General features: G+C 42.9%; 1 protein-coding gene across 25 annotated transcripts in view; it reads left to right on the top strand.

The window, feature by feature from the left end:
• The window catches only part of MAP4 (microtubule associated protein 4), a 142,073-nt gene that overhangs the window by 47,745 nt on the left and 67,723 nt on the right, over nt 1-26,605 (top strand). For all 25 annotated transcript variants that reach the window (XM_037030428.1, XM_037030443.1, XM_037030432.1 and 22 more), the window contains exons 2-3: nt 1,510-1,751; nt 21,441-21,509. In XM_037030428.1, coding sequence (XP_036886323.1) covers nt 1,510-1,751; nt 21,441-21,509 — 311 coding nt within the window. The remainder of the gene's footprint in view (nt 1-1,509; nt 1,752-21,440; nt 21,510-26,605) is intronic.

The raw sequence follows: 26,605 nt of genomic DNA, 5'->3' as shown, positions 1-26,605 counted from the left end.
AATAATGATTTAAAAAGATGAATTTCATATTTGTATCACCGGATGGAAAAAGTGGGAGGAGAGTGTTTGGGGACAAAAGTGAAGATAGAGTGACTGTGTTCCTTGCTGTGTGTGTTTCTTTTTCCTTAGTAAATTTGTTGGAGAGACGGGTAGACAGTGGGAGAGAGTTTGAAAGGCGAGCTTGACCGTTAAGTGTCTTGATTCATAGTAAATTTTGTCTTTTAAAAATTTGGGTTGGGAAAGACTATGTATTTGTTGAGATTCTTTAGTCAACAGAAATAGCTTGACTAAATTAGGTAAGAGAAAGATTGGAAGGTTGCTTGCTCACTTAGACTTGAGAATGAAGACAACAACCAGGGCAACTGAACAGCGCCCCTGGGGACCTTCCTTCCAGGATGTAATCCTGAAACGGTCCTTTCCAGCTGTGTTGTCCTGTCTTCTGATTGGCCAGACTCCAGTCATGTGTCTAACCCAGTGGGGCGTTGGTGTAAATGCGGGGAGAAGATGTGACAGAACACGTTTCTGGGTGGACGGAAGCAGTAGCCATTACTCCGTACAACGAAAGCCGTTTGATGCACTTTTACCCGGTCAAGTTCACGCGTCCCCTTAGGAGTCTCTCAGGAGACTTGGCTCAGCTAGACTCTTCGAAAGCAGAGATGCCACCCTGCCCACTTTGTCATTTTCTACGGGGCTGTGCGTGGACTGGGAGTTCAACTGATGGCAGGCCCTTTGGCTCTTCTTACTACATTATTTCTGTATTTTCTTGGCTATGCACCTACTGTTTTGCCTGGAGTAGATTGTACTTCTTAATTTCAGGTTATGTTAGAAAATTGAGAACCTGGTATTCTGTAAAGATGGTAATTCCTCACCACAGAGAGGAATGACCCCTCTTAGCTAATTCAGAGAACGCGTCTGTATTTTCCGTGCCAGTAGGGCTGAGTGTAGCGTGGTGTTGGCGTCTGTCCACGAGTGAATGGTGAGGGAGCAGGGCTTGACCCAGGATGAGGCCTGTGCTCAGTGTTTGGTCGAGAATGGTGACTTCATTTGCCTGACAGTAGCGTAGTCTTTTTTTATGGGAATCTAATCTAATCTGACTTCTCTTTGTTTTTTCTTTTAAGAATTATTCTGGTGTATGATTTGGAAATGAAGACATACAGAATATTTGAAAGAGTTGTTAGACTTGAAATTAAAAGATCTGATTTGAGTCTTACTGGGTAGAACCTAGGATAAATTGATCTTTTTATGCTTCATGTTTCTCAGTAAAGAAAAGGATGGAGTGGCACTTGCTCTGTTTACCTCCCAGACGTGAGAAGAAAGTGTTTACCTTGCGAAAGACTGCCGGTTACTGGGCTTTTAAATTTTCTCATCTGTAAAATGAAAGTGTCTCTTCTAGATCTAAATGTCTGGATTTTAAGTTTTTTTGTTTCTTTAAAAATCTGACAAGGGTTTCTAGGAAAGTTTTCCCCATTGCAGTGCTCATGATCTCAAACATTTTCCCCCCTTGACCAGGCAGTCGCAGTGGTGCAGAATGGCCGACCTCAGTCTTGCAGATGCATTGACAGAACCACCTCCAGAAATTGAGGGAGAGATTAAACGGGACTTTATCGCCACCCTGGAGGCAGAGGCCTATGACGATGTTGTGGGAGAAACTGTTGGAAAAACAGACTACATTCCTCTCCTGGATGTTGATGAGAAGAGCGGACACTCAGAGTCGAAGAAGAAACCATGCCCAGATACTAGCCAGATTGACGGTGAGTGATTAAACCGAACTGGGTATGTAGCATTGGGAAGGGAGATTAGGGAGTGTGCTTTGGATTGTGATCCTGGGAACCTTGAGGAAACTGAACTGAGTGTTTTAGTATAGGCTGGTAACTTTGTTTATCTAAATTTCTTCTTTTTTTCTTTTAAGATTTTATTTATTTTTTAGAGAGGAGGGAAGGGAGAGAGAAAGGGAGAGAAACAGCAGGGTGAGAGAGAAACTTATCAGTTGCTTCTTGCACTCCCCCAGCTGGGGACTGAGCCTGCAGCACAGGCATTTGCCTTGACTGGGAATTGAATCTGCAGCCTTGCAGTTCTGAGGCCGGCACTCAGTCCCCTGAGCCACACCAGCCAGGGCTCTTGATCTAAATTTATTTGAAACCAAGATAGGTTCATACCCTTTAGTCGAGTGTGTGTTCATAAAGCTGCAGATTATTTTTAACTCAGGTTTCTTCCGTAGTGTCTCAAGTTCTGCATAATCTTCCTCTTAATTTCCTAAGTTAAACTGTCTGCAGTGCCTTTTCTTTGAAAGTAACACATAATACTGTGTGTACATCAAGACTTAATTTAGAATGGAATCAAATGCCACTTGACTTTTGGAGTAATCCCAGGTCGGGATTAAAAAATGATTAAACCCTTTAAAAGAGTTGTGTGTTTTTTTTAATGTAGCACTGGATGAGATTTGCTAGTATTTGAGGATTTTTGCATCTTTGTCATGTGGGGTATTGATCTGTTGTTTTCTAGTGATGCTTTTGTCCAGTTTTAGCATTGAGGTCAAGCTGGCATCATAAAATGAACTGGAAAATTTTCTAGAGTAGTGTGTTTAGAATTGCTGTTTTTTCCTTTAATTTTTGATGGACTTCCTCAGTGAGGCAATCTGGGCTTGGAGATTTCTTTGTTGGGTTTTTAACTAGAAATTCAGTTTCTTTAAGAGATGATACAGAACTACTCAGGTATTTATTTCTTCTCAAGTGAAGGTTGGTAGTTTGTATCTTCGAAGAAACTGATTCCTAAATTGTCAAATCAATAGAGATGAAATTGTAATGATCTTTTAATGTCTGTAGGATCTGTTTTCATGTGCCCTCTCTCATTCATGGTGTTCATAATTTGTGTCCTCTTTTTCTGGATGAGTCTGGTTAGAGGTTGTTTATCAATTACTAATCCTCATAAAGATCCAGCTTTTGTTTGCAGAGACCTTTATTATTTTTCTCTTTTCAGTTTCTGCTCATGTTTTTATATTTCCTTTTGCTTACTATGAATTGATTTGCTCTTTTTCTAGTTTTTTATTTTTTTAAAAGATTTTATTTATTTATTTTTAGAGAAGGGAAGGGAGGGTGAGAGAGGGAGGGAAACATCAATGTTTGGTTGCCTCTTGTGTCCCCCCTACTGGGGACCTGGCCTGCAACCCAGGCATGTGCCCTGACTGGGAATCGAACCGGTGACCCTTTGGTTTGCAGGTCAGCACTGAATCCACTGAGCCACACCAGCCAGGGCTATTCTTCTAGTGCTTTAAACTGGCAATTTAGATAATTGATTTTGAAATATTACTTTTCTAAAAAGCAAGCATTTTAAAAATTGAGATATAGTTGATACAAAACACTATTAGTTACAGATGTGCAACATAATAACTTGATATTTGCATACATTATGCCTTGAGAATGGTGCCTCTCCGTGCACTCGCCCCTCCCTTGTCCAAGGGGTGCCACCCTGCTAGTTGGCAGGAGTCTTTAAATTTTGGCCCTGGTTTAAACTCAGTGCCGTGCACGTGCATCTCATGGTTTGAGTCTTTTTCAGTAACATTATCCCTTTCCCAGTGGTCTGTAACGATTGGTGTCGAATCCTGGGCTGAGACTTCTTCACGCTCCTCTCCTGGGGTAAGAAAGTGTTGTCGTGCTGCTCTCCCTGCTGCAGTGAGTCTTCACCCGGGCCCTGTGGCTGACGGCATTTGGTGTTTCTCCCCCAGCAGCTGGAAGTTTTTGTTTGCAGGAGGGAGAAGGGTCCCAGGGGACAGGGCTTCAAGCCCCTCCTTTATGGGCAGCTTTTTCCAGGTCTGCACCACTGGGGGGAGCCCTCTCCAGTCTCCAACCCTCCAGGCTTCTTGGGGGCACCTGCCTGGTGGACCAAGGGGCGTGAAGTTAGCCTTCACTCAGCCTTTAGCTTCAGTTTTCTTTACTTGGCTCCTGTGGAACCAGGTCTGTCTTCCCACGTGCTCTGCCGCGGGGGAGCCAGTGATTGTCTCCCGTGTCTCCTTGACGGGGCGTCCGTCTTTGGGTTTCATACCTCAGCTCTCTGGTGAGTTGAAGTTATGATTTTGTAGTTGATCTACTTTTCTTCTTTTTTCTTTATTTTTTTGTTGATAGGGTGAGAGTGACATTTCTTCAGGTTTTCCGTAGCCTAAGTGGAAGAACTCTCACTGCCTTTACATAGGCTTTTTTGGGGGACGGGGAGGGTAAACACCAAGCATCAGAAAAATCATTGAGAGTTTAAAACCTGATGATATCCATGTACCTATTTGCTCTAAGAAAAAAATGTATTTCATAATGGAAAGTGGGAATGTCTGTTCTTTAATCCGTAATGGTCAGTGGAGTTATTTGTCCTTTAACCTGAAATTAAAGAAAACTTAAGAGGAGGTAAGGAGTGAATATTTTCATAATTTTAGTCATGGCTAAGACACTCTTCCCACAGGTGGGAACAGGCTTGCTGCCTTTGATTTTCTACTTCCCTTTAGCTGTTCACTGCTTCCTCCGCCTGGGGCTCTGCTGGGGTGGGTGAGCGGAGGAGGTGGTAGCGGTGGGTTTCTTTGTGTTTCATCTTGGGTGACTTGATCTGCATACCGTTAATTTGACCCAAGAGGAGGAGAATTTTAAAAACTATTTTGCTTATAAAAATACTAGAATTTCCCTTCTAATATTTTAGAATATGTGAATAACCTGTAAACAGGAGTCTGTGAACTCGGGAAGGTTACTCCAAGATGCACTGGCTGGCTGGAGTGCCGGGGTGGGAGGGAGGCTTGGATTTTGTACACACGCATTTATTAGCCTGTTTGAAATGAATAATACAGAGTTTATAATTATAATACATTTATAAGTTGCTTTATTTTTTCATACCACCTTGTTGTAGAAGGCTTAGCTAAGGAGAAATGGGAGAAAGAGGTGGCTATTTGGAGATTTTGAAGAAGAAAGGAAAATTGCTTCCTTATTTGGCATTGTAGCAATCTGATGCAGTGAGTTCTGTGTAAATGGGAACTTCCTGCTGTGGGTGTGGTTTTTACAGATTTTTGCCAAAACCATAGGCTTTGTGTTTTGCCTGGAGAACATTATTTTTATGTTTTATTATGCAAAGTTTAATTTGATTTTGTTCTTGGATGAGGTTCAGTAAATTATCGTTGGTGTTCTTTGATAGGACTTGATCGCAGGCTCACTTTGGCCAACCAGTGGAAATTATCAACCAGTTTCCTGTGTCTAGAAATGGAAAGGGCAGTTAAGTGGGTTACCCATAAGAGAACTCCTTGGACAGTGAGTTTTTCTTTCTTTTAAGTCTCATACGTCCACCCTGATTGCCCTCCAGTTGAAAACGAGGGGCAAGAAAGCAGGGGCTGCCTTTGTGTCAGGTAGCACAAAGCTCTGCTCCCGCCTGCAGACTCGGAGAGACAGCGGTTCCCGGGAGGCCCCCCCCGCCCAACTAGCGTGCAGCGTTCCCGGTCTACATTCCCCACGCAGGTCTCGGGTGCGCGTTGCGTTTGGGTTCGCTGTGGTTCGTAGGCCTTTTCTGAGGATACCCTGCACTGTTTCCCATTTTACCCCCCTTTAGATTTGCTGCTACAAGTATATTATTTTAGTGTTGCCTCTATTAAATGTCTAAATAGCCAAATACATGGAAATAAAACGTGTCGTTTACTTCTATAAAATGCCTGTCACCTCGTGAAATAATTCTCAAAATACTTTTTTTGGAACATATGTACTAGTGCTTGATTTTTCCCTTCATAAATGTTATCTTCCGAATAAGTGTCCATGATCAGCTCTGTATGTCTCTATTTTCTAGGCTAGGGAGACAAGAGAAATAAGCTTTGTGTTAGGTGTGAATAACAAAGCAATACACTTCTGTGATTCTTGTTCATTAAAAATGTCATTATAGATTTTTGAATGAACATCTCTAACACATTGTTGATGCTTAGGCACAAGTAGTTGGCAAGTTGTGGACACATCACTTAATTTTTCTGTTCCCTGGGTATGTAGATAATTCTGATTGTGAGATTGGGAGAATATTTTCTCCCCAACATTCCAGGAAGTTTTCAGGTTAAGAAATTGTTTTTATACCAGACGATCGGGGTTCGATTCCCAGTCAGGGCACATGCCTGGGTTGCAGGCCAGTTTCCGGCAGGGGCCAGTTCCCTGCAGGGGATGCACAAGAAGCAACCATACATTGATGTTTCCTTCCTCTCTCCTTCCTTTCCCCTCTGAAGATAAATAAATAATAAAAAATATTTAAAAAAAAAGAAATTGTTTTTATAAAATGTTTTCATCTTAGACAGTGGTTCTCAAACTGTGGTCCTTGGACCAGTATCAGTAATCACTTGGGAGGTTGTTCAAATTGCAGTTTTTAGGCCCATGGGGAATCAGAAACTCTGGGGATAGGGCTCAGCAATCTGTATGTTAACAAACCATTGCACCCTGGCTGGTGTGGCTCAGTGGGCTGAATACCAGTCTGAGAACCAAAAAGTTGCTGGTTCAGTTTTCAGTCAGGGCACAAGCCTGGGTTGCAGACTAGGTCCCCAGTTAGGGGCCTGCGAGAGGTAGCCGATTGATGTATCTCTCACATATGGAAGTTTCTCTCTCTCTCTCTTTCTCCCTTCCTTCCCTTCTCTCTAAAAACAAATAAAACAAAGTCTTTAAAAAAACATTACTGGTGACTTGGATACATGTCTAACTTTGAGAAACATTGATCCGGGAGAAAGGGTCCAACCAAGTCAGTCCTAGAAAAACTTTCTCCATGTTCAGCCTTCTATTGCGGAGCATCACAGCCAACTTGTAATTGGCCACCAGAGGGCGATGTTGGCACAGGCCTGACTTGCAGAAGAAGGTGCCCTTTGCCTTGAGACCGGGGGCATCTTCCCCATTCTGCCCAAAGCCGCTGTGGCTCTCTTCTGCACAGCACACGTGCCCTCTAGCGTGTTGCTACTTCTCTTCTCTGCCGACCTCATTTGCTAGCTGTGGCACTCAGAAATATTTTGTGGAAGAAGAGTTTTGAAAAGACAGTAAATTTTAATATCCTTGTATCTCAGAGCGCGTGATTAGGTTTTTATCTTTTAAGCTTGTGTTGTTGTCAGTGCTGTATGTGTGTGGCCAAGACAGTTTTCATTTCGTGAAATGGGACTCCCTCTGGGGAAGTCAGTGGACGAAGGCAGTACAGCACCTTTAGAATCAGGACTTCGCCGGTAGTGCGCAGCGTTCTGGTGTAGAGTCCGGTACGTCTCACGTGCAGAGAAGTGTGGGAGCCTCCTTCCTCCTGTGAAACCTGATGCTTTCGGGCTGCAGGGCTGTTTTATTCTCCCCTGAGCTTAGGGCTTTAGATGGTTAGATGTTGTGTACATGGCAGGATCTCAGGCTCTTTTTAATTTTCCTCTAACCTCTGTTTTGCTTTTATTTTATTTTATTCTGGGAAGTTGCTTATATCTTAGTCTCACTACTATAGCTTAGTCTAGTAATGTCATTTTAGCTAGATTTTTGTATAAGGCAAAAGTGAAAGTGACAGAATCTACTGTTAATCTATACTTGGTATATAGATCAGCACACATACCAACTATAAAATCTACCTACAGTTAACAATGAGCATAATAATGGTTGTTAACATTTACCTAACACTGTACAGTTGACACAGTGCTGCCTCCAGTATTATTGCACTTGGTCCTCATGGTAACCATGAGGTACAGATGCTGTCCCGTTTTCCAGTTGAGGCTATTAAGGCTTAGAAAGCATGAGGGATTTGCATTTGATTATTTAGTTAGTAGTGACGGATTCATAATCTCTACCCACATCTTCTGATTTTAAACCTATATTCTTTCTGTGAAACCGTATCATTTCGTGATTGCATACTTTCTGTTTGATTTAATGTCTCAGAGATACTGTTTTTCAAAAATCTTTATCTCAGAGATAAAGATTCGCTTATTTGACCCAAAAGGCAGAATTATTAGACATACAAATATTGTGTCCTGGAAATACAAGTTAGAATCTTACTTTATTTGCATGAATGGCATGAACTTGAGGACGTGGCTGTGGACTCACGTGAATTTGTCAAGTCTCCTACTTCCCGGGACGCCTGTTCCCCATGGTCTCCTCTCTGTTCAGACCGCGAGTACTTGCTCTTCTGTCCCTCTTCTCAGTCGATGACCCTTTGGGAAGAGAATCGGTGGTCTCAACCAGAAGCGAGCGTCCACACAAGCCCCCTGCTCCCCCTTCACCTCTGCACGTACCCTGCCCTCCGGTTGCTGTCACGGTCGAACTGCTCACGCTCACACTCAAGGGCACTGCAGACAGCAGCGGTCTCTCCTGTCCCCTGTGTCATCAGCTCCTCTCTTGTAGCTGGGTCATCACCAGCATTAATCATACCATCATTTTTCCTTCATTAAAAAAACTGCTCTCTCAACCCCATGTCCACCTGGTCAACTTCTTTCTATTCTGCTCCTCCTTTGAAAACGATACCTCCCGACCCCGTTGCTGTCACTCTCTCCTGGTCCCACTCCCATCTGACCAAGCCATCCAGACTGCTCCTCTTCAGGTACACGGCCTTCACATTGCTGGGGATGAGTCCAGGATGACTCCAGGGGTTTCGGCCTGAGAAACTGCAAGGAAGGAATGGCCATCACCTGGGACTGGGGGCACTGTAGAAGGAGTGGCATTTGAGGGGAAGATAAGAAGTTCAGCTTGGGGTGTGCTGAGTGGGCGTTATCTGAGGGTGGAGAAGATGCCCAAGTGCCGAAGAGCGGCGGGCAGCTAGACCGGAGTCCGGAGAGTGCTCTGGGCCCGAGGCACGGCTCTGGGGGCTGGCAGCACTTAAGGCTTTGGCCGAAGGTGGTGGTCTTCCATCCTTTAGGGCTGGGTTTGGACGTGACCTCCCGAGAACATTCCCTGACTTCCTGCTACTTTCTGACCCCTCCCCAAGCCCCTCCTTTTCATCTTCCCCTTAGTGAGTGCCTTTCTTCCCTGCAGTTTCCTTTCTCATGGTACTTGCAAGGTCATTGTGAATTGTTTGGTGTCTCGCACTCTAGAGTAGGGATAGCATTTTTTTTATTTTGTATTCTCAGAATGACAGGGGCATGGGACAGTTCAGTGTGCACCAGCCCGAGCTGCTCCTCGGTGAGGAACCAGAGGTCAAGGTGATGTGTGAGCCAAGTGGCAGGAAGGAACCGGAGAAGCCTGTCAGAGTGTGAATGTCAAGTGCGACCGTGCAGAGTGTCACAGTCTGTGGGGCGCTAACGGGGCTGGGAAGCACGGTCAGTCTGTGGGAAGGAGTGTCACTGAACAACTCATTTTGTTCAGGTTTGGGTTGTGTTAATTTGCAGACTGACAGGTATTTATTTAGTTAGGCCCAAGTGTTTAATCTTAAACCCTTTTAATAGTCTCATTGATCATATTTGAGAAAGTTTATATCTAAGCATAAAAAATTAGTGTGAAATTTTGTAAAAATAGTTCTTTTTTGACTTTGATTTGAAAATATATCTCTTAACTAAGTTACTTTTTAGAAAAGAAAAATAGAACTAAGAGTTATAGTTCATAATAATGGCACCATAATCTAAAAGAGAAGCAGAGATTTTTTTCTTTTTAATTTAATAATTTTTAGAGGGGGAAGGGAGGGAGAAAAAGTGGGAGAGAAACATCTATGTGTGGTTGCCCCTTGAGTGCCTCCTACTGGGGACCTGGCCCTCAACCCAGGCATGTGCCCTGACTGGGAATCAAACCAGTGACCTTTTGGTTTGCAGTCCACACTCAATCCACTGAACCACACCAGCCAGGGCAGATTTCTTAAAAAGAATTTACTTGATCAGGTTCTTTGTGTAGCTGAGAAACTCTGAGTTGCACAGGGCACAGATACTTGAAGGAGTAAATAAACTGCCTACCTGTGAACCGCCTGCCACCCTGACCCAGCCATCGTCTATGCCTCCCGCCGACCCTCTCCCCTGCCATAAGAAGTTCTCTCACACTCACACATATTCCAACTGGGTTGGGAGAACATTCATTTCCGACAGTCAAATTTCTGGCTGTGGGAACGGCGCAGACATCTTTACATTAGCATGGCTCAGGAAAACCACAGCAATACCCCCATCTCCCTGCACGCAGGTTGGATCTCTGGTACTGGAAACAAAGAAAGAGCAACTGACTTGTGGTGTCTTGGTGCTGATCTGGCTTGAAATCTTGTTAATACCTTTGCTGCCCTGATTATAAAAACAAATTTAACTGTTTGTGAAGAAAATGGAAAATTAAAGTGTTGGATAAGTATAACCTCTGATATTTTGTTTTAATTTTAGAAATTTTAAGGTAACGTAGGCCTTCCTTGACTTGCACTGTCCCTCCTTACATCCTGTTCTGGTACCCCATCCACACACTGACAGTGACATTTGTCCCAGCAGTTGTCTCGTTCTTTAAGTGTTTATTAAGAACACTGTATCCCTACAGAGGGAAAAGAGGAACCCAGGGCTCAAGACCTTAAGGAGTTCACAGTTCATTAGAGAAGATAACCAAGTGCCAAAGGCAAGGAGCAAAGAAAGAATTATGAGACTTGAGTGAGATAAGATCTGATTTCAAGACTTTCCGGAGAATAGCATCTTGTCTTTGGAAGGGAGGAAAGCACAGGGTGGGAGGCGAGTCTCAGTGCAGACCTTTAAGTCTGTGTATGTGGGAGCAGAAGGGGAGGGAGGAAGTCTCTTGTGACGACAGGGTCGTATTTTCTGCGCAATAGGTGAGGTCACATACTGAGCACTGGGTGGAAGAAGCTGCGTGTTTGAGGAGGACTGGATGGTTTGGAATAGACGTTGTGGGGCATGGGGGGAGGTGGCAAAGGCCAGGGCGTCTGTACAGTGTCAACAGAAGGAAAAAGAACGGGCGTTGTGGTGTTTGGAAGAATGAGTTGACGAGAAGCGTTTGGGCCAAGGGACGGTTGGGGATGATGAATTGGTAGCGTATGTCAGTCTGCCTTTGTTTTTGGAACAGCCCAGCTGGCCGATCTTTTCTTAATGGGGAGACTGCGTATGAGTCTGTAGGAGTCTCTTTATTAGCATTGCGGTTTTCCCATAAATTTAAAAATATTCTAAGGTAAAGGTTTTTTAGGCCCTGGCCAGGTAGCTGCATTGGTTAAGCGTCGTCCCAGTACGCCAAGGTTGCGGGCTTGATCCCCAGTTGGGGCGCACACAGGAATCACCCAGTGAGTGCATGGATGAGCGAAGCAACAAATTCATCTTTCTCTCTCTTTCTCTCTCAAATCAATCAATAAAATTTTTTAAGTTGTTTAAATTAAAATTCAAATAAAGGAAAACCTCCCTTGACTCCTTTTTATTTACCTCTATACAGTCAAAAAATTATTGGCCTTAGTTCTGTACAAATGGGATCAAACCATATACATTTTTAAAAATATTTTATTTATTTATTTTTAGAGAGAGGGGAAGAGAGGGAGAGAAATATCGATGTGAGAAAGAAACATCAAGCGGTTGTTTCTCACATGCTCCCAACTAGGGACCTGACCTGCAACCTGGGCCTAGGCCCTGACTAGGAATCGAACCAGCGACCTTTCAGTTCACAGGTTGCACTCAATTCACTGAGCCACACCAGCCAGGGTCATATACATTATTTTTTACGACTTGTTCTTTTTAGTTTACATCTTTCTGTCAGTACATAAGATCATTCTTTGTAATTTTTTGCATTGGTCTGAAGTAGTAATCTTGACACTTTTTAATTACCCAAATGAGAATTCTGAAAAATTTTACTGTACCCTTTGTACATTTTTAAGTTAACATCTCCATTTTTTAGCAAAAGTTTAAATAATTGTAAAGCCTGTAAACTTTCAGAATGTTTTACTTTTGCCACATAAAAATAATACTTACATCACTCTTTTAAACATATCCAAATGCTTCTGAATTTATTGCATTTTGATTCCCATCATTTATTTTAAAAATACATGAGCAAGCTGTTCTTTATCATTGGAATTGTAAATCCTTCTTTTGATTTCTTGAATTCTTATTTCCACTCCATGCTTCTCATAGACTTTTATCCTAATGTAATATACTTTTATACTTGAAAGTTTTTTTTGTTACCATGTTTCTGTAACTAAATATATATGTAAACTTAAGTTTTAACTTAAAAAGTTCTTGTAATAATCAGGCTCTAAGCATTAACTTGCTCCAAAAGAAATTTACCATCACAGTTACTAATAGTACATTCAGTCACCTAGGTTATAATTTTTGATAAATACTACTAACTAAAAAGTTGAATTTGATTGGAAATGTTTTTCTTAATGAGATGATGTGATGGGGTTTATTTAATACTTTTCTCGATTAGATTATGAGTCTGTGGATAACTTAGTTTTTGCTAGGATGAAGCAGGATTTAGCGATTTTTGTTTCTATTTTTGTAGACCTAATTGCCGAGAAACCTCATTCACATAGCTAAGTACACGGGGTTGGAAGCTTTATCATGGCAGTATCTTCAGTTCTCCGTTATATGCTAAGAATTTCACGATTCAGTGGTATTAAAGCTTCTAAATGTCCAATCAGTTGACAACTCCATTATGACTTTATTCAATTTGATGAAAGCAAAGAATTGGAAACTAACCTGGAAAAGGATTTGTTACTCAGTCATTAGATACGTCACTTTGTTTAGGGGCTTGTTCTTGTTTAGATAAGTGATATATTTTTTTATCCTCCTGAGAGAAAATTACATATTTCTTTCTTTATTTTTTTTAAAGATTTTGTTTATTTATCTTTAGAGAGGAAGGGAAGGAGAGAGGAGAAGAAATATCAATGTATGGTTGCCTCTCATGTGCCCCCTGCTGGGAACTGGCCTGCAACCCAGGCATGTGCCCTGACTGGGAATCGAACTGCGATTGTGTGGTTCGCAGGCCCGTGCTCAATCCACTGAGCTATGCCAGCTAGGACAAAATTACGTATTTATTTAACATTGTTTTGCTGGGTGATATATGTGCTCTTTGAATGTGATGCCCTCCTTCTTTGGAAGCAGTTTGATACTATCTTACTAGAGGGTCCCTGTGATGCATGACTGCCACCCGCTTCTGGCAGGGGTGTGACGGAACTTCCAGGTAGGATGTGGGGCTTCCCACTCTGCGGTGTCACCGGGCACTCAGTGAGTTGTCCTCCTCTTGTGCTGAAGCATTCAGGCCCTGCTCCCATCTGCAGTCCGCACAGGGCTGCCTGCCTGGCAGTGTGAGGGACGGGAAGTGTGGGGGTGGTGGCGACTGGCCTGGCAGCTTGTAGCATCCCGTCACCTCTGGTGGCTCTAGTCTCCAGCTTAGAGCGCCTTGGAGTCCTGCTCTCCTGCGCCTTCTTTGGGCTGTGATTTCTCCTTCAGGGTGGTTTTATTTGCTTTTATTTTCTTGGATATTTCTCATATCCTCCTTGACTTCTAAATCTTTTATTTATGCTTTTAAGTAACCATTTCTGCTGTTTTGAGTACTTAGGATAGTAGTGTGTTGAAGCCACCTGTGTGCTGCAGTGGGCTGCCTGTATCTAATCCCAAATCCTTTAATGTGCCTAATGAACGCAGGGCTCTGTCTTCGCAAGTCTTCCTTCCTGTCCCCGTCTCGGGTTCCCCACGCTTCATTCCTTGGCACTACCAGTGGCGCTCGGTAGATATTCTTTCATATTTTAAAGTGTATTTTTGGTTTTTTTATAATGCTATTATGTCTAATTTGCTTTTATTGTTTTCTTAATATGTTCTGGCAGCTTTCCAAATGAGTACATGGAGAACTACCTCAGTTCCTTAATAGTTGTAATGAATCTATTCGTGGACCTTTGTTACTTTTCAAACAATGTCATAATAAACATCCTATTTACATTCATTTTCATGTACGTCTCTGTCCTTTTGTGAATACCTAAAATGAATTGTTGAGTTAAACAGGTATTCCAAAATTGGATGGACTGCCAAATGTCTTATTAAAAGGTTGTTCTAATTTATATTCCCATGAAAAGTTTGTTCTAATTTATATTCCCTAATGTTTTATGGGATTACCTATTTTCCCATAGTTTTGCCAACACTGGCTATTATCAGATTTTAAAAACATTTACCACTCTCATGGCCAAAAGATGGTATCATTTTTTGTAATGTGCATTTCCCTGTAATCTGCATTTTATTTTGGGTTTTTTTTTTTTTTGCATCTGTATTTTTAAGTGAGGCAGATTTTCAAAACAGACACATTTTTTTTAATCTAGAAAGAATAAATTTTTTAAAAAATATTTTATTTATTTATCTTTAGAGGGGAAGGGAAGGAGAGAGGGAGAGAAACATCAATGTATGGTTGCCTTTCGTGCGTCCCCTGCTGGGAGTTGGCCTGCAGGGAACTGGCCTACAACCCAGACACGTGCCCTGACTGGGAATCGAACCGCGATCGTCTGGTTCGCAGGCCCGCACTCAATCCACTGAGCTACACCAGCCAGGGCTAGAAAGAATAAATTTTATAAGCTTACTGTGTGAGGATAAAAGGGAATTATTTTGGCCTAAATATGGTATAGAACATATTTGACATCTCTCTGGGGAAGTAAAACACAGTATCTGAAGCCTTAGCATGGCGCCTGGTGCATAGTGGGTATTTAATAAGCTTGTTCTAATTCATCCCTTTATTTACTATTTATTCTTCCTGTTAACTAATATTCTCTTTGGTCCGCCGTGCTTTTTTAAATACTTTTTAAAAATATATTTTATTGATTATGCTATTACAGTTGTCCCATTTCTCCCCCTTTATTCTGCTCCACCCTGCACCCACCCTCCCACCAACATCTACCCCCCTTAGTTCATGTCCATGGGTCGTACATACAAGTTCTTTGGCTNCCCTTTATTTACTATTTATTCTTCCTGTTAACTAATATTCTCTTTGGTCTGCCTTGCTTTTTTAAATACTTTTTAAAAATATATTTTATTGATTATGCTATTACAGTTGTCCCATTTCTCCCCCTTTATTCTGCTGCACCCTGCACCCACCCTCCCACCAACATCTACCCCCCTTAGTTCATGTCCATGGGTCGTACATACAAGTTCTTTGGCTTCTCCATTTCCTATACTGTTCTTGCCCTCCCCCTGTCTATTTTCTACCTGCCATTTATGCTTCTTATTCTCTGTACCTTTTTCCTCACTCTCATCCTCCCTCCCCACTGATAACCCTCCATGTGATCTCCATTTCTATGATTCTGTTTCTGTTGTAGTTGTTTGCTTAGTTTGTTTTTGTTTTTTAGCTTCAGTTGTTGATAATTTTAAGTTTTTTGTCATTTTACTATTTATATTTTTGATCATCTTTTTCTTAGATAAGTTCCTTTAACATCTGATACAATAATAAAGGGCTGGGTGATGATGAACTCCTTTAACTTGACCTTATCTGGGAAGCACTTTATCTGCCTTTACATTCTAAATGATAACTTTGCTGGATAGAGCAATCTTGGATGTAGGTCCTTGCCTTTCATGACCTGGAATACTTCTTTCCAGCCCCCTTCTTGTTTATAAGGTTTATTTTGAGAAATCAGCTGATAGTCTGATGATGGGAACTCCTTTGTAGGTAACTGTTTCCTTTTATTTTGCTGCTTTTAATATTCCCTCCTGCTTTTTAATCTTGGGTAATGTAATTATGATGTGCCTTGGTGTGTGCTTCCTTGGGTCTAGCTTCTCTGGGACTCTCTGAGCTTCCTGGAAGTCTATTTCCTTTGCCAGATTGGGGAAGTTCTTCATTACTTTTTCAAATAAGTTTTCAGTTTTTTGCTCTTCCTCTTCTCCTTCTGGTACCCCTGTGATTCAGATGTTGGAACATTTAAAATTATCTTGGAGGTTCCTAAACCTCTCCTCATTTTTTTGAATTCTTGTTTCCTCATTTTGTTCTAGTTAAATGTTTATTTCTTCTTTCTGCTCCAAATCATTGATTTGAGTCCCAGTTTCCTTCCCTTCACTGTGGGTTCCCTGTATTTTTTTTAAATTTCACTTTGCATAGCCCTCACTTCTTCCTCTATTTTGCTACCATACTCAACCATTTCTGTGAGCGTCCTGATTGCCAGTGTTTTGAACTCTGCATCTGATAGGTTGGCTCTGTCTTCACCCCTTAGTTCTATTTTTGTAGCTTTGAAATATCCTTTCATCTGGGCCATATTTTTTTCTTAGTGGGCCTGTTAGATAGTAAGGGGCGGAGCCTTAGGTATTCACCAGGGTGTAACCCACACCTCTGTGTTATGGCACTGTATGTGGGGGAGAGGTCCAAGAGGGAACAATGCTGCTTGCTCAGCTCTCCGCTGCCCTTCGATCACTTCCCCTGCTGCCCACAAGCAAACTGAACCGTTCTAGTGCTTATTCCCCAGGTGGCTGGGCTCTTATATATGTTCTAGGACCCTGTGGGTCTCTCCAGCAAACTCTCCTGTGAGGCTGGGAGTTTCTTCCACTGCGTTAACTCCCACTGAATTTTGCAGTCAGAGGTTTTGAGGCCTTATTTCCCTGTGCTGGAATTCTGGGTTGTGTAGTCTGTCTTGCTCCCCAGTTGTTCCTCCTTGTTTGTCCGCAAGCAAATGTGGGACCAGCCACTCCCCCAGCTGCTGCCTTGTCTGGAGTTCTCTCTGCCCCAGCTGCCCGTCTCTGCCCCTCCTACTGGTCTGGATGAATGTTTTTCTTTAGCTCCTTGGTTGTTGGACTTCCATACAGTTCGATTTTTTGGCACTTCTGGTTATTTTTTTAAAGATTTTATTTATTTATCTTTAGACGGGAAGGGAAGGAGAGAAGGAGAGAAATATCAATGTATACTTGCCTCTCGTGAGTCCCCTGCTGGGAACTGGCCTGCAACCCAGGCATGTGCCCTGACTGGGAATCAAATCACGTTCGTATGGTTCGCAGGCCCGCGCTCAATCCACCGAGCTACACCAGCCAGGGCTAAGATTTTACTTATTTATCTTTAGAGGGGAAGGGAAGGAGAGAGGGATAGAAATATCAATGTACGGTTGCCTCTCGTGAGTCCCCTGCTGGGAACTGGCCTGCAGTCCAGGCATCGAATCACGATTGTGTGGTTCGTAGGCCCGCGCTCAATCCACTGAGCTACACCAGCCAGGTACTTCTGGTTATTTTTTGTTTTTAAATTTGTTGTTGTCCTTTTGGTTTCCTGAGGAGGCAAAGTGTGTCTGTCTACGCCTCCATCTTGGCTAGAAGTCTGCCTTGTTCGTTTAGGTTGTTCTCTTTAGTTGTTTCTTGGTTGTCTGAGACAGTGGAATGAATGAGCTTTTTAATGAGTTTATGGGAAAGATTTCTGCCTTGGGTTTGTGGGGGCCAGAAAGTTAGTGTAGTTTGTTAGTGTTTGTTAGTGTTTGTTTGTTTGTTTCTTTCTTTTTTAAAATTTATTTTATCGATTATGTCATTACAGTTGTCCCGTTTACCTCTCTTCATTCCCCTCCACCCGGCACATCCCCTCCCCCCACATTCCCGCTTTAGTTCATGTCCATGTGTCACAAGTTCTTTAGCTTCTATATTTCCCATACTATTCTTGCCCTCCCCCTGTCTATTTTCTACCTACCGTCTATGCTACTTATTCTCTCTACCTTCTCCCCGTTCTCCTCCTCCCACTCCCCTGTTGCTAACCCTCCATGTGATCTCCATTTCTATGGTTCTGCTCCTGATCTAGCTGTCCTCTTTGTTTGCTTTTGTTTTAGGTGTGGTTGTTAAGAACTGTGAGATTGCTGTCCTTTCACTGTTCATATTTTTTATCTTCTTTTTCTTAGATAAATCCCTTTAACATTTCATATAATAAGCGCTTGGTGGTGATGAACTCTTTGAACCTGACCTTATCTTGAGAAGTACTTTATCTGCCCTTCCATTCTAAATGAGAGCATTGCTGGATAGAGCAATCTTGGCTGTAGGTCTTTGGATTTCATGACTCAGAATACTTCTTTCCAGCCCCTTCTTGCCTATAAGGTCTCTTTTGAGAAATTTGCTGACAGTCTGATGGGTACTCCTTTGTAGGTGACTGTCCCCTTATCTCTTGCTGCTTCTAGGATTCCCTCCTTCATTTTAATCTTGGCTAATGTAATGATGATGTGCCTTGGTGTGTTCCTCCTTGGGTCCACCTTCTTTGGGACTCTCTGAGCTTCCTGGACTTCCTGGAAGTCTATTTCCTTTGCCAGATTGGGGAAGTTCTCCTTTATTATTTGTTCACATAAGTTTTCCACTAGTGGATGTTTCTTTTCCCCTTCTGGTACCCCTATAATTCGGATGTTGGAATGTTTAAAGATGTCCTGGAGGTTCCTAAGCCTCTCCTCATTTTTTTGAATTCTTATTTCCTCATTCTTTTCTGTTTGGTTGTTTCTTCTTCCTTCTGGTCCACTCCCTTGATTTGAGTCCCAGTTTCCTTTCCATCACTATTAGTTCCCTGTGCATTTTCGTTCATTTCACTTAGTGTAGCCTTCATTTTTTTCATCTAATTTGCGACTGAAATCAACCAATTCTGTGAGCATCCAGATCACCAGTGTTTTGAACTGTGCATCTGAGAGGTTGGCTATCTCTTGGTCGCTTAGAATATTGGCTCTGGGGCTTTGAGCTGTCCTTCTGCTTGAGCCATAATGTTTTGGTCTGTTCCTACCTGCTAGATATGAGGGGCGGAGCCTTAGGTATTCACCAAGAGCAACCCAGTCTCTGGGTTGTGATGCTGTATGTGGGGGCGGGGTCTGAGAGGGAACAATGGCCCTTGCCCCTCCCTTTTGGATTTCAGTTCCTTCCGCCACTTCCCACAAGCAAACTGGGCCCTTCTGGTGCTGGTTCCCGGCTGTGTGGGCCCGTGTACCCTCCAGGACCCTGTGGGTCTCTCCAGCAAACTCTCCTGTGAGGCTGAGAGCCTTTCCCGGCACCTCAACCCCCGAAAATTTTTCCAGTTGGTGCTTTTAGGCTTTATTTCCCGTTACTGGGGCCCTGGGTTGTGCGGACTGTCTCACTGACCATTTTTAAACCTGCCTGGTTTATCTGCGAGCGAATGTGTGTCCACAGTCAGCCACCTTGTGAGCCTTAACTGGGTTTTCATCCTGTGCCCACCCGGTTTGCTAACCACTGCGTTTTCCTGCTGAGACCCCTCTCCACCCCTCTTACCAGTCTGTAGGAAAGGTTCTTTGTTGTCGGACTTCGGTACAATTCAATTTTCTGTCTACTTTGGTTGTTTTTTTTGTTTCTAAATCTTTGTTGTTCTTAAGTTTGGTTGTGTGAGGAGGTACAGTGTTTCCACCTATGCCTCCATCTTGGCTAGAAGTCTGTTAGTGTGGTTTCTTGTCTTCCAAAGTAAAATCTTGCATTTTATAATTTTGTAGAATACATTCTAGATTTTCATTTGTTTTCTGAAAAATATCTCTGAGGTTTTTGAGAGTGATTCATAGGGAACTCTTGGGTTAACAGACTGACTTCAGAGCTATGCATGTGGCTGAAATGTTAGATATATTCATAGCCTTTCAAGAAAGGTTGTACCCTGGCTAGTGTAGCTCAGTGGATTGAGTGCAGGCCTTCGCACCAACGGGTTACCCGTTTGAGTCCCTGCCAGGGCACAAACTTGGTTTGCCAGCCAGGTCCCCAGGTGGGGGGGTGTGAGTGGCAACCACACAATGATTTTCTCTCCCTCTCTTTCTCCCTCCCTTCCCCTCTCTCTAAAAATAAATAAATAAAATATTTTTAAAAAAGATTTTTGCCTCCTCAAATTGATCTGTATAGTCAATGTACTTGTGATCAAGATTCCATCAGGGTTTTTGTATAAATCAACAACTGATTCTAAAATTTATATGGAAAAGCAAAGTAATAAGAATAATCAAAAGGATTTTGGAAAAGACCCAATTCAGAGGATTCGTGTGACCTTATTTCAAGACTTGGCACAGATGCAGCGATCAGGGCGGTGTGTGGTGTTGGCCAAACGGCAGACGCTGTGTGAGTGGTCAGTGGAGGAGCAGGATCCGGAGATGTATCAGCATGTAATAGGGTCCTTTGATTTTCACCCAAGGTGCAACATTAATTCAGTGGAATAAGGATAGCCTTTCGAACAAATGATGTAGGAACAAAGAGATGTCCATGTACAGAAATATGAGCCTAGACCCATACCTTACAACATACTCAAAATTTAACTCCAAATGTGTCATAGGCCTCAGCTTGAAAACTATAAAACTTCTGGGAGGAAATCCTGTGACCTTGGCTTAGGTGAAGATTTCTTAGATACCTCACCAGAAAGATGAAAGATAACTTTGACTTCATCAAAATTTAAAACTTTTTCTCTTCCAAAGGCACAGTTCAGAAAATGAAAATACAAGTTATAGACCACGAGAAATAATTTGCAAAGCTCATTTGATGAAAGGTTGGTATTCAGAATATATACTGAATACTCAAAACTCAGTAAGAAATAGCCCAGTTAAAAAATACTCAAGCCCTGGCTGGTGTGGCTCAATTGGTTGGGCGTCATCCCACAGAGCAAAAGGTCGCCAGTTAGATTCCCAGCTGGGGGACAGACCTGGGTTGCTGGTTTGGTTTCTGGTCGGGGCATATGTTAGAGGTAGCTGGTCTGTGTTTCTCTCTCATATTGATGTTTCTCTCCTTCTCTTTCTCCCTGCCTTCCCCTTTCTCTAAAAATAAATAAATAAAATCTTTAAATGAAAATTTGACCACTCAGTTTATCAAAGAAATTTAAAAGTGGCAAATAAACCCGTGGAAAGATACTCGACATCCTTCTTTATTAGAGAATGAGACATAACTATACTTTATTGGAGTAGCTAAAAGTTAAAAAAAATGGGGGGAGCCCTCTGCTTCCGGAAGTTCTGCTGACCTCCGTGTAACCCTCAGGTCCAGGGGCAGGGGGAGGCGCTCTGGACTTGTCACGGGGGGGTTGTTTTAAATGGCCCCATGTCCTTGGAGCGGTTGATTAGAATCACAGATAGTAAACGAGTGATGCTTCTGATGGTTTTATTGACTATGATGCTAATCTTTGACAATTTACAGATCAGAAGAGACTTCACTTGCTGTTAGGAAGGTCTCTCCTTATACTGGGGGTGCCTAACAGAGTTTTGAGGCTGTAGAGATGAATGACTCAGTTCTGTTCTGTTTCTGGGTTTCCTTTTATTGGATATTTTAATGTTGGACTAATATATTTTTAGATTTTATTTATTTTCAGAGAGAGGAGAAGGTGGAGTAAAAAGAAAGGGAGAGAAACATTAACGTGCGAGAGAAACATTAATCGGGTTCTGCTCACACGCCTCCTACTGGGCACCCGGCCTGCAACCCAGGCTTGTGCCCGGAGTGGGAATCAAACCCATGACCATTTGGTTTGCAGGCTGGCATTCAATCCACCGAGCCACACCAGCCAGTACTAATGTTGGACTAATGTTTATCTGCTTTATGCTAATGGAGTGACACAGATGCTACTAGACAGTAATTGGATCTGTTCTTCACTGTGTTGTCCATCACGATGGGTGACTCTTCTTTGTGGCGGTTGCAGGTACTCCATCTCCTAAAGCAGCGGTGCTGGCCAATGGGGACCATGGGATAGAAGGGAGTGACACTGCAGGTGAGTGGGTCCCAGGGTGCCCCAAATGGGTGGGGGAGCCGGTCACAGTAGACACGTGGGCAAGCTCCTTGGAGGAAGATTGTTAATGGAAACATGGATTATTTCTACTTCTAAGAATATTATTGTTCTTGTTAGGTGTGTTTAAACCCAGGGCATCTGCCACATAACATCCCCAACGGTAGAAAGTGGGAATTTCCTTTGAAATTCTTAGAATATTTGTTGTAGGTGTGCCACACAAGAGCTGGATTAATCTTAAAAATATGCTCACAGAGGCAGAGTAATCATCAAGGCCTTTCACATCAGAGGCCTGAGGCAGGTCTCTCCCCTGAATGCACTGTGAGCTCAGTTTGCTTCCCATGGCTCAGTGATAAGAAACCTGTGAGCTACAGATTAAAAGTTCTGTTCTTCCTCTTTTGCCCTCAGACTGTTTTTTTTTTTTTTAATTTTCCCATTGACTGTTATGTTTGAAATCTGTCTCTGACTTTAACTCCTATCCTTTTACTAGGGCTTTGATCCCTGTCAGCTAGCACTGCGACCTTGTGGTCCCCCCCCCCCCCACACACACACACACAGGTGTGTGTGGGCAGCGGAACTCTGGAAGCAGTGGCAGGTGCCACTGCGCACTGTGTCAGTCTGTTCTTAGGCAGCTGACAGGAAGTTGTGTTGAGTTTCTATAAACAACTGCACTTAATTTGCAGTCGTGATCAGGCAGACATGACCCAAATGATAGGCTTCCAGCAGTCACACACGCTGTCCTCTGCCCCACCGTGCGCTCTTCTTAACTGGGGCCTGACATGTGATTCCCATTGCTGTGGGGGGCATGTGGGGGGCACACGGGCACGGACCGTGTCTGCCTCTCTCCTGGGGTGCACACCTCACTCAGTCCTGAGGAGCCTTCCCCGCGGCTGCTGCAGGGTATCTCAGTTACTTCGAATTCCGAAAAGCCTCTGTTGGCAACAGCCGTTATTCTATTCTGCACGTATCTTTGCACCTTCAGATTTATTGGTGACTAGGTTTATTTGTTGTGACTGTTGGTATTACTTAGTGACATTCACATCCTTGTGAGCAGCTCACGAATTAGGAACACTTTAAAAGCAAAAAACAACCAGAAATGGCTGTTACATCTTCCAATTTTGTGAAATGAAAATTTTCTGTTTCTTTGATAATTGTAGTTATACTTGGTTTTCTATGCCTGCTTTGAAAGCAAAGTTGTCTATGTCATTTGGTTTTAAGAAAACATATGTGGAGCCCTGGCTGGTGTAGCTCAGTGGATTGAGCACGGGCCTGCGAACCAGAGGATCGCGGTTTGATTCCCAGTCAGGGCACATGCCTGGGTTGCAGGCCAGTTCCCGGCAGGGGACACACGATACATTGTGTGTCCTCGACAGAGGCAACCATACATTGATATTTCTCTCCCTCTCTCCTTCCCTTCCCCTCTAAAGATAAATAAATAAAATTAAATTAAAAAAAAAAGAAAACATATGTGGAAATACCCCTGTAATTAAAGGAGAAGAAGCTGGAACGTGAACTTTAAAAATGAATAAATGCAGCCCTCCTTAACCAGGAGGTAGTGCAGGGGAAGCAGAGGCCGTGAGGGGACTGGTTTGATGAGCGGGTGAAAGAGTCGGTGCCATTTTCATCCGGGAAGGACACGACCATCAACACTAGAGTAGGCTTCTTCTCCAGCAGGATGTCAAGTATGACCAGAAAAGGCTCAAACTCTCTGTAGCAATTGCTTCCCACTGCCAAGTCTTAATAGGGCAGGGAAAAGAGCAGGGAAAACATACAGTCCAGCCCTTACGGTTCTAAGACTTTTAGTTTCCTGGGTGCAAAAAAGAACCCTGCTGGTTATGAACTTCCCAGGGAGATTGCAAGGGCAGGTCTTCCTGCTCTTGGACACCTTACCTCTCCCCACGTGGGTAGAATACGTTGGCACACTGGGAAGATGTTTGTGTTCTGAATGCGACTGTATTACAGCAGATGCTTTACTGAAGATATGTACGTGTCTTTAAGGGGGGGAAAGAGTAGGGAGGGAATGAAGAGTGCATGTATTTGGAGCATGTGGTGACTTCATTCTAATTTGGCCATTACTAACTGGTGCCACTTTGAAAATTTCATTTCCGTTTCCTTCAGAATGTTATCTCTAGTCCTAAGAGCAGCTCAGCCCCACTGATAACGTGTAGAGGGTTTATGAGCGAGCACCTTGCTATGTTGAACTTGCTGTTTACTAACCACCTGTGCTTTTCCGCCCTTTCCTTCCCCTTCCTGCTTCTTCCCCCCTCTCTATTTTTCTCCTCCTAGAAGCCTAGAGTGTCTCTCAGCACTGGGGCTGCGGCAACACCAGACCAGTGATCTTTCCTAAGCACCGTTCCACTTCTAAAACCTTCAGCATTTTGCAGAGCTTTGCTTTTCCTCCCTGGACACGATGTAGAAGAAGCTGAGGGTAGTTCTTCGGGGCCTCTCCCTGCTGATGCCTGAGCAAACCACCTGCTTCCTCTTGTCCTCTGCAGGGCTTGGTGGAGCCGCCTTCCCGTTTGTGAACACAGAGTTCAAGATGGAGTCTTTTTAATTTTAGTAAAGGTTGTCTAATGTTTTTCATTTCTTGTTCTCTTTTCAAACTCATTTTATCATTTAATTCGAGCTCACATTTTTCTTTTCCTTAAACATTTTTAGTTGGCGTTTTTCATTGGGTTTTCAGATCTCCCACACAACCCAGGACATGGTAACCCCGATGCGAATGTGTGCCTCCATAAAGGGCCCGAGTCCACCAGGGCTGTGCGAACCCCGCCCCGCTCTCCTCCCTCCCTCCCTCTGCGAGCTTGCTGTTGGGAACAGGGGCCCCCTTCGGCTGCCTCTGTTCCCCACCTTACTAGATCTGAGTAATGGTCGCTACTTTAGTTCAAAGTTTTCTAGTTTAGAGGGCCTCTGATGAAACTTTGAAAAGTATTTCCTCAAATTAAATCATCCTTCGTTAGTTGCAAGCTGGGCCAAAATTGTTTCTATTATGAAATTATTTCTTCATCTAGGCTTAGATTTGCCTGAAAATTTAACAACCGTATTATTGTGCATGGAATTTTATAACCAATGTTTCTTAACATGATCATGAACTATCAAAATAAAAATTAGAAAAAGTTAAAGGAAGTGGAATCTAGTAATGTTAGAATACTGGAATGTTGCTACAAATGGAAAATGACTTTTCCTGTAACAACATGAGGTGAAACTAAATGGCAACACCGTGAAGGACTATTTATTAGGTTTCCAGTGGAGGGATTGTTTGGTTAGACTCGGTCTCCCACCAGGACCAGTGCCCTGTTGAACCTGACGGTGCCTCGGTGCGGGTGGGTGCGGATGCCGGGCCTCTCCCGCAGCCTTGGTGTCAGGTCCTTCACCATGAACATGAGCGTCTACATGCACACGCTCTGTGTCTAATGGGACTTCCTTATTTTTGTTTCTCATTTTTCCAAGCTAAAAAATCTGGAACTATTTGGAGGGAGTAGTATGGAGCTTTTCAAATGATAAGCTGTGGTTGGATTTTTAGAAATAGAATATAAAACGTGGGCCATGTTTTGAAATCATAGAGGACTTCTGGTTTAAGATCTGGAATGTGGCCCTGGGTGGTGTGGCTCAGTGGATTGAGCGTGAGCTGTGAACCAGCGGGTCCCCAGTTCGTTTCCCAGTCAGGGCACAACCCTGGGTCGTGGGCCAGGTCCCCAGTATGGGGCACACGAGAAGCAACCACACACTGATAGTTTTCTCCTTCTCTTCCCCACTCTCTAATAATAAATACATAAAATCTTAAAAAAAAAAATAAAGGCTTAAAATAAAAAGTTCTGCAATGTGAAATATTCTTAAATTTTCTATCCTCTTACTGACTATGCAGGTTTTATAATTGCCGAGCTACTGATTATTTCAGATTAAAATAAATTGGCATTGTCTTCTGAGGAGGAGTGTGAGATGGATTGGATACATTGTTTAGATCCTCTAATACAGAACTGCCTTTGGGCTGGTAAATAAAAGTATTACGGAAGTTTAAACCGAGTAATGACTTCTGGGATTTAGGAAGCGCAGGCACAGGGCGGAAGCGCGTTAAAGGGACGGCTTCTCCTGGCGCCCTCAGCAGGCAGCCGAGTGTGGAGACTGCGACCGAGGGGAGACCTCGGCGTCCGATTAGTAGTCAAACGTGGCCCTTTCCCTTTGGCGGTGGCTGTTTACATTTTTCTCGTATTTTTTGTTTGTTTGTTTTGGTCAGGGAACATTTTGTAAGTGGCAGTGTTAGCCTTCTAAAACCCTGTTTGACATCTTTCTATCACTTTTAAGCAGTCTCTTTATGTAAGTGACAGCTGGGTGGAGAATCCCGGGCACGACCACCGTGGCAGTGGTCAAAGGCACACACTCACACTTCATTGTTGATTTATTCCACCTTTATTTCCATTTTATTATGTTCTTGTTTGAAATTTATTTTTAAGCTTTTTTTTATTTATAAAATTGGAATATTCTACTAACAACTAGCTAAAATTTGGTATATATTGTTAGCTCTCTCTATTTCACTTGGATGTTTCATTTTGAAAGAAATAAACTTAATGTTTTACATACAGCTGTCTGTGAAGTAGCCAGTCCTGTCATGAAACTCTGTGTTGCCCTGATGGTCACACCTGAGTAGCCCAGAATCTCACTGCGGAGGTGACTGGGCTGGTCAGGGGTTGCTCTGTTGAAATGCGACTTTCCTTGTGTGTAATCAATCAATCTCTCTCCCTCTCTTCCCCTCCCCCCTTTCTCTCCTTTTTTGGCCCAACATTGAGCTTTGTTTTTAAATATTTTTATAGCTTTGTTCATGCACCTAAGTTTATATTCTTTGTGATTTTAGACTTCAACAATTTGTATACTGGGACATTTTAATGTGATCATTATGCTAATTAAATTACACTAATAAACATCTTATATTAACGTATTACGGACTGGATTTTGGTTGGGGTCTTTATTATTGAAGTTTAATGTGACTAAGATGAGTTTGGTAAAAAACATTTGAGGCATGAATTTCCGGTCTAACAAGGCTGCTTATCCCACCTGTAACAATCCCATAATTGTATGGTCTTTCT

Source organism: Sturnira hondurensis, unplaced genomic scaffold (assembly GCF_014824575.4).
Source record: "Sturnira hondurensis isolate 20B ecotype Veracruz unplaced genomic scaffold, ASM1482457v3 Scaffold0020787, whole genome shotgun sequence".
Lineage (NCBI taxonomy): Eukaryota > Metazoa > Chordata > Mammalia > Chiroptera > Phyllostomidae > Sturnira > Sturnira hondurensis.
Note: the sequence above shows the minus strand (reverse complement) of the source record. Positions and strands in the feature narration are given on the sequence as shown.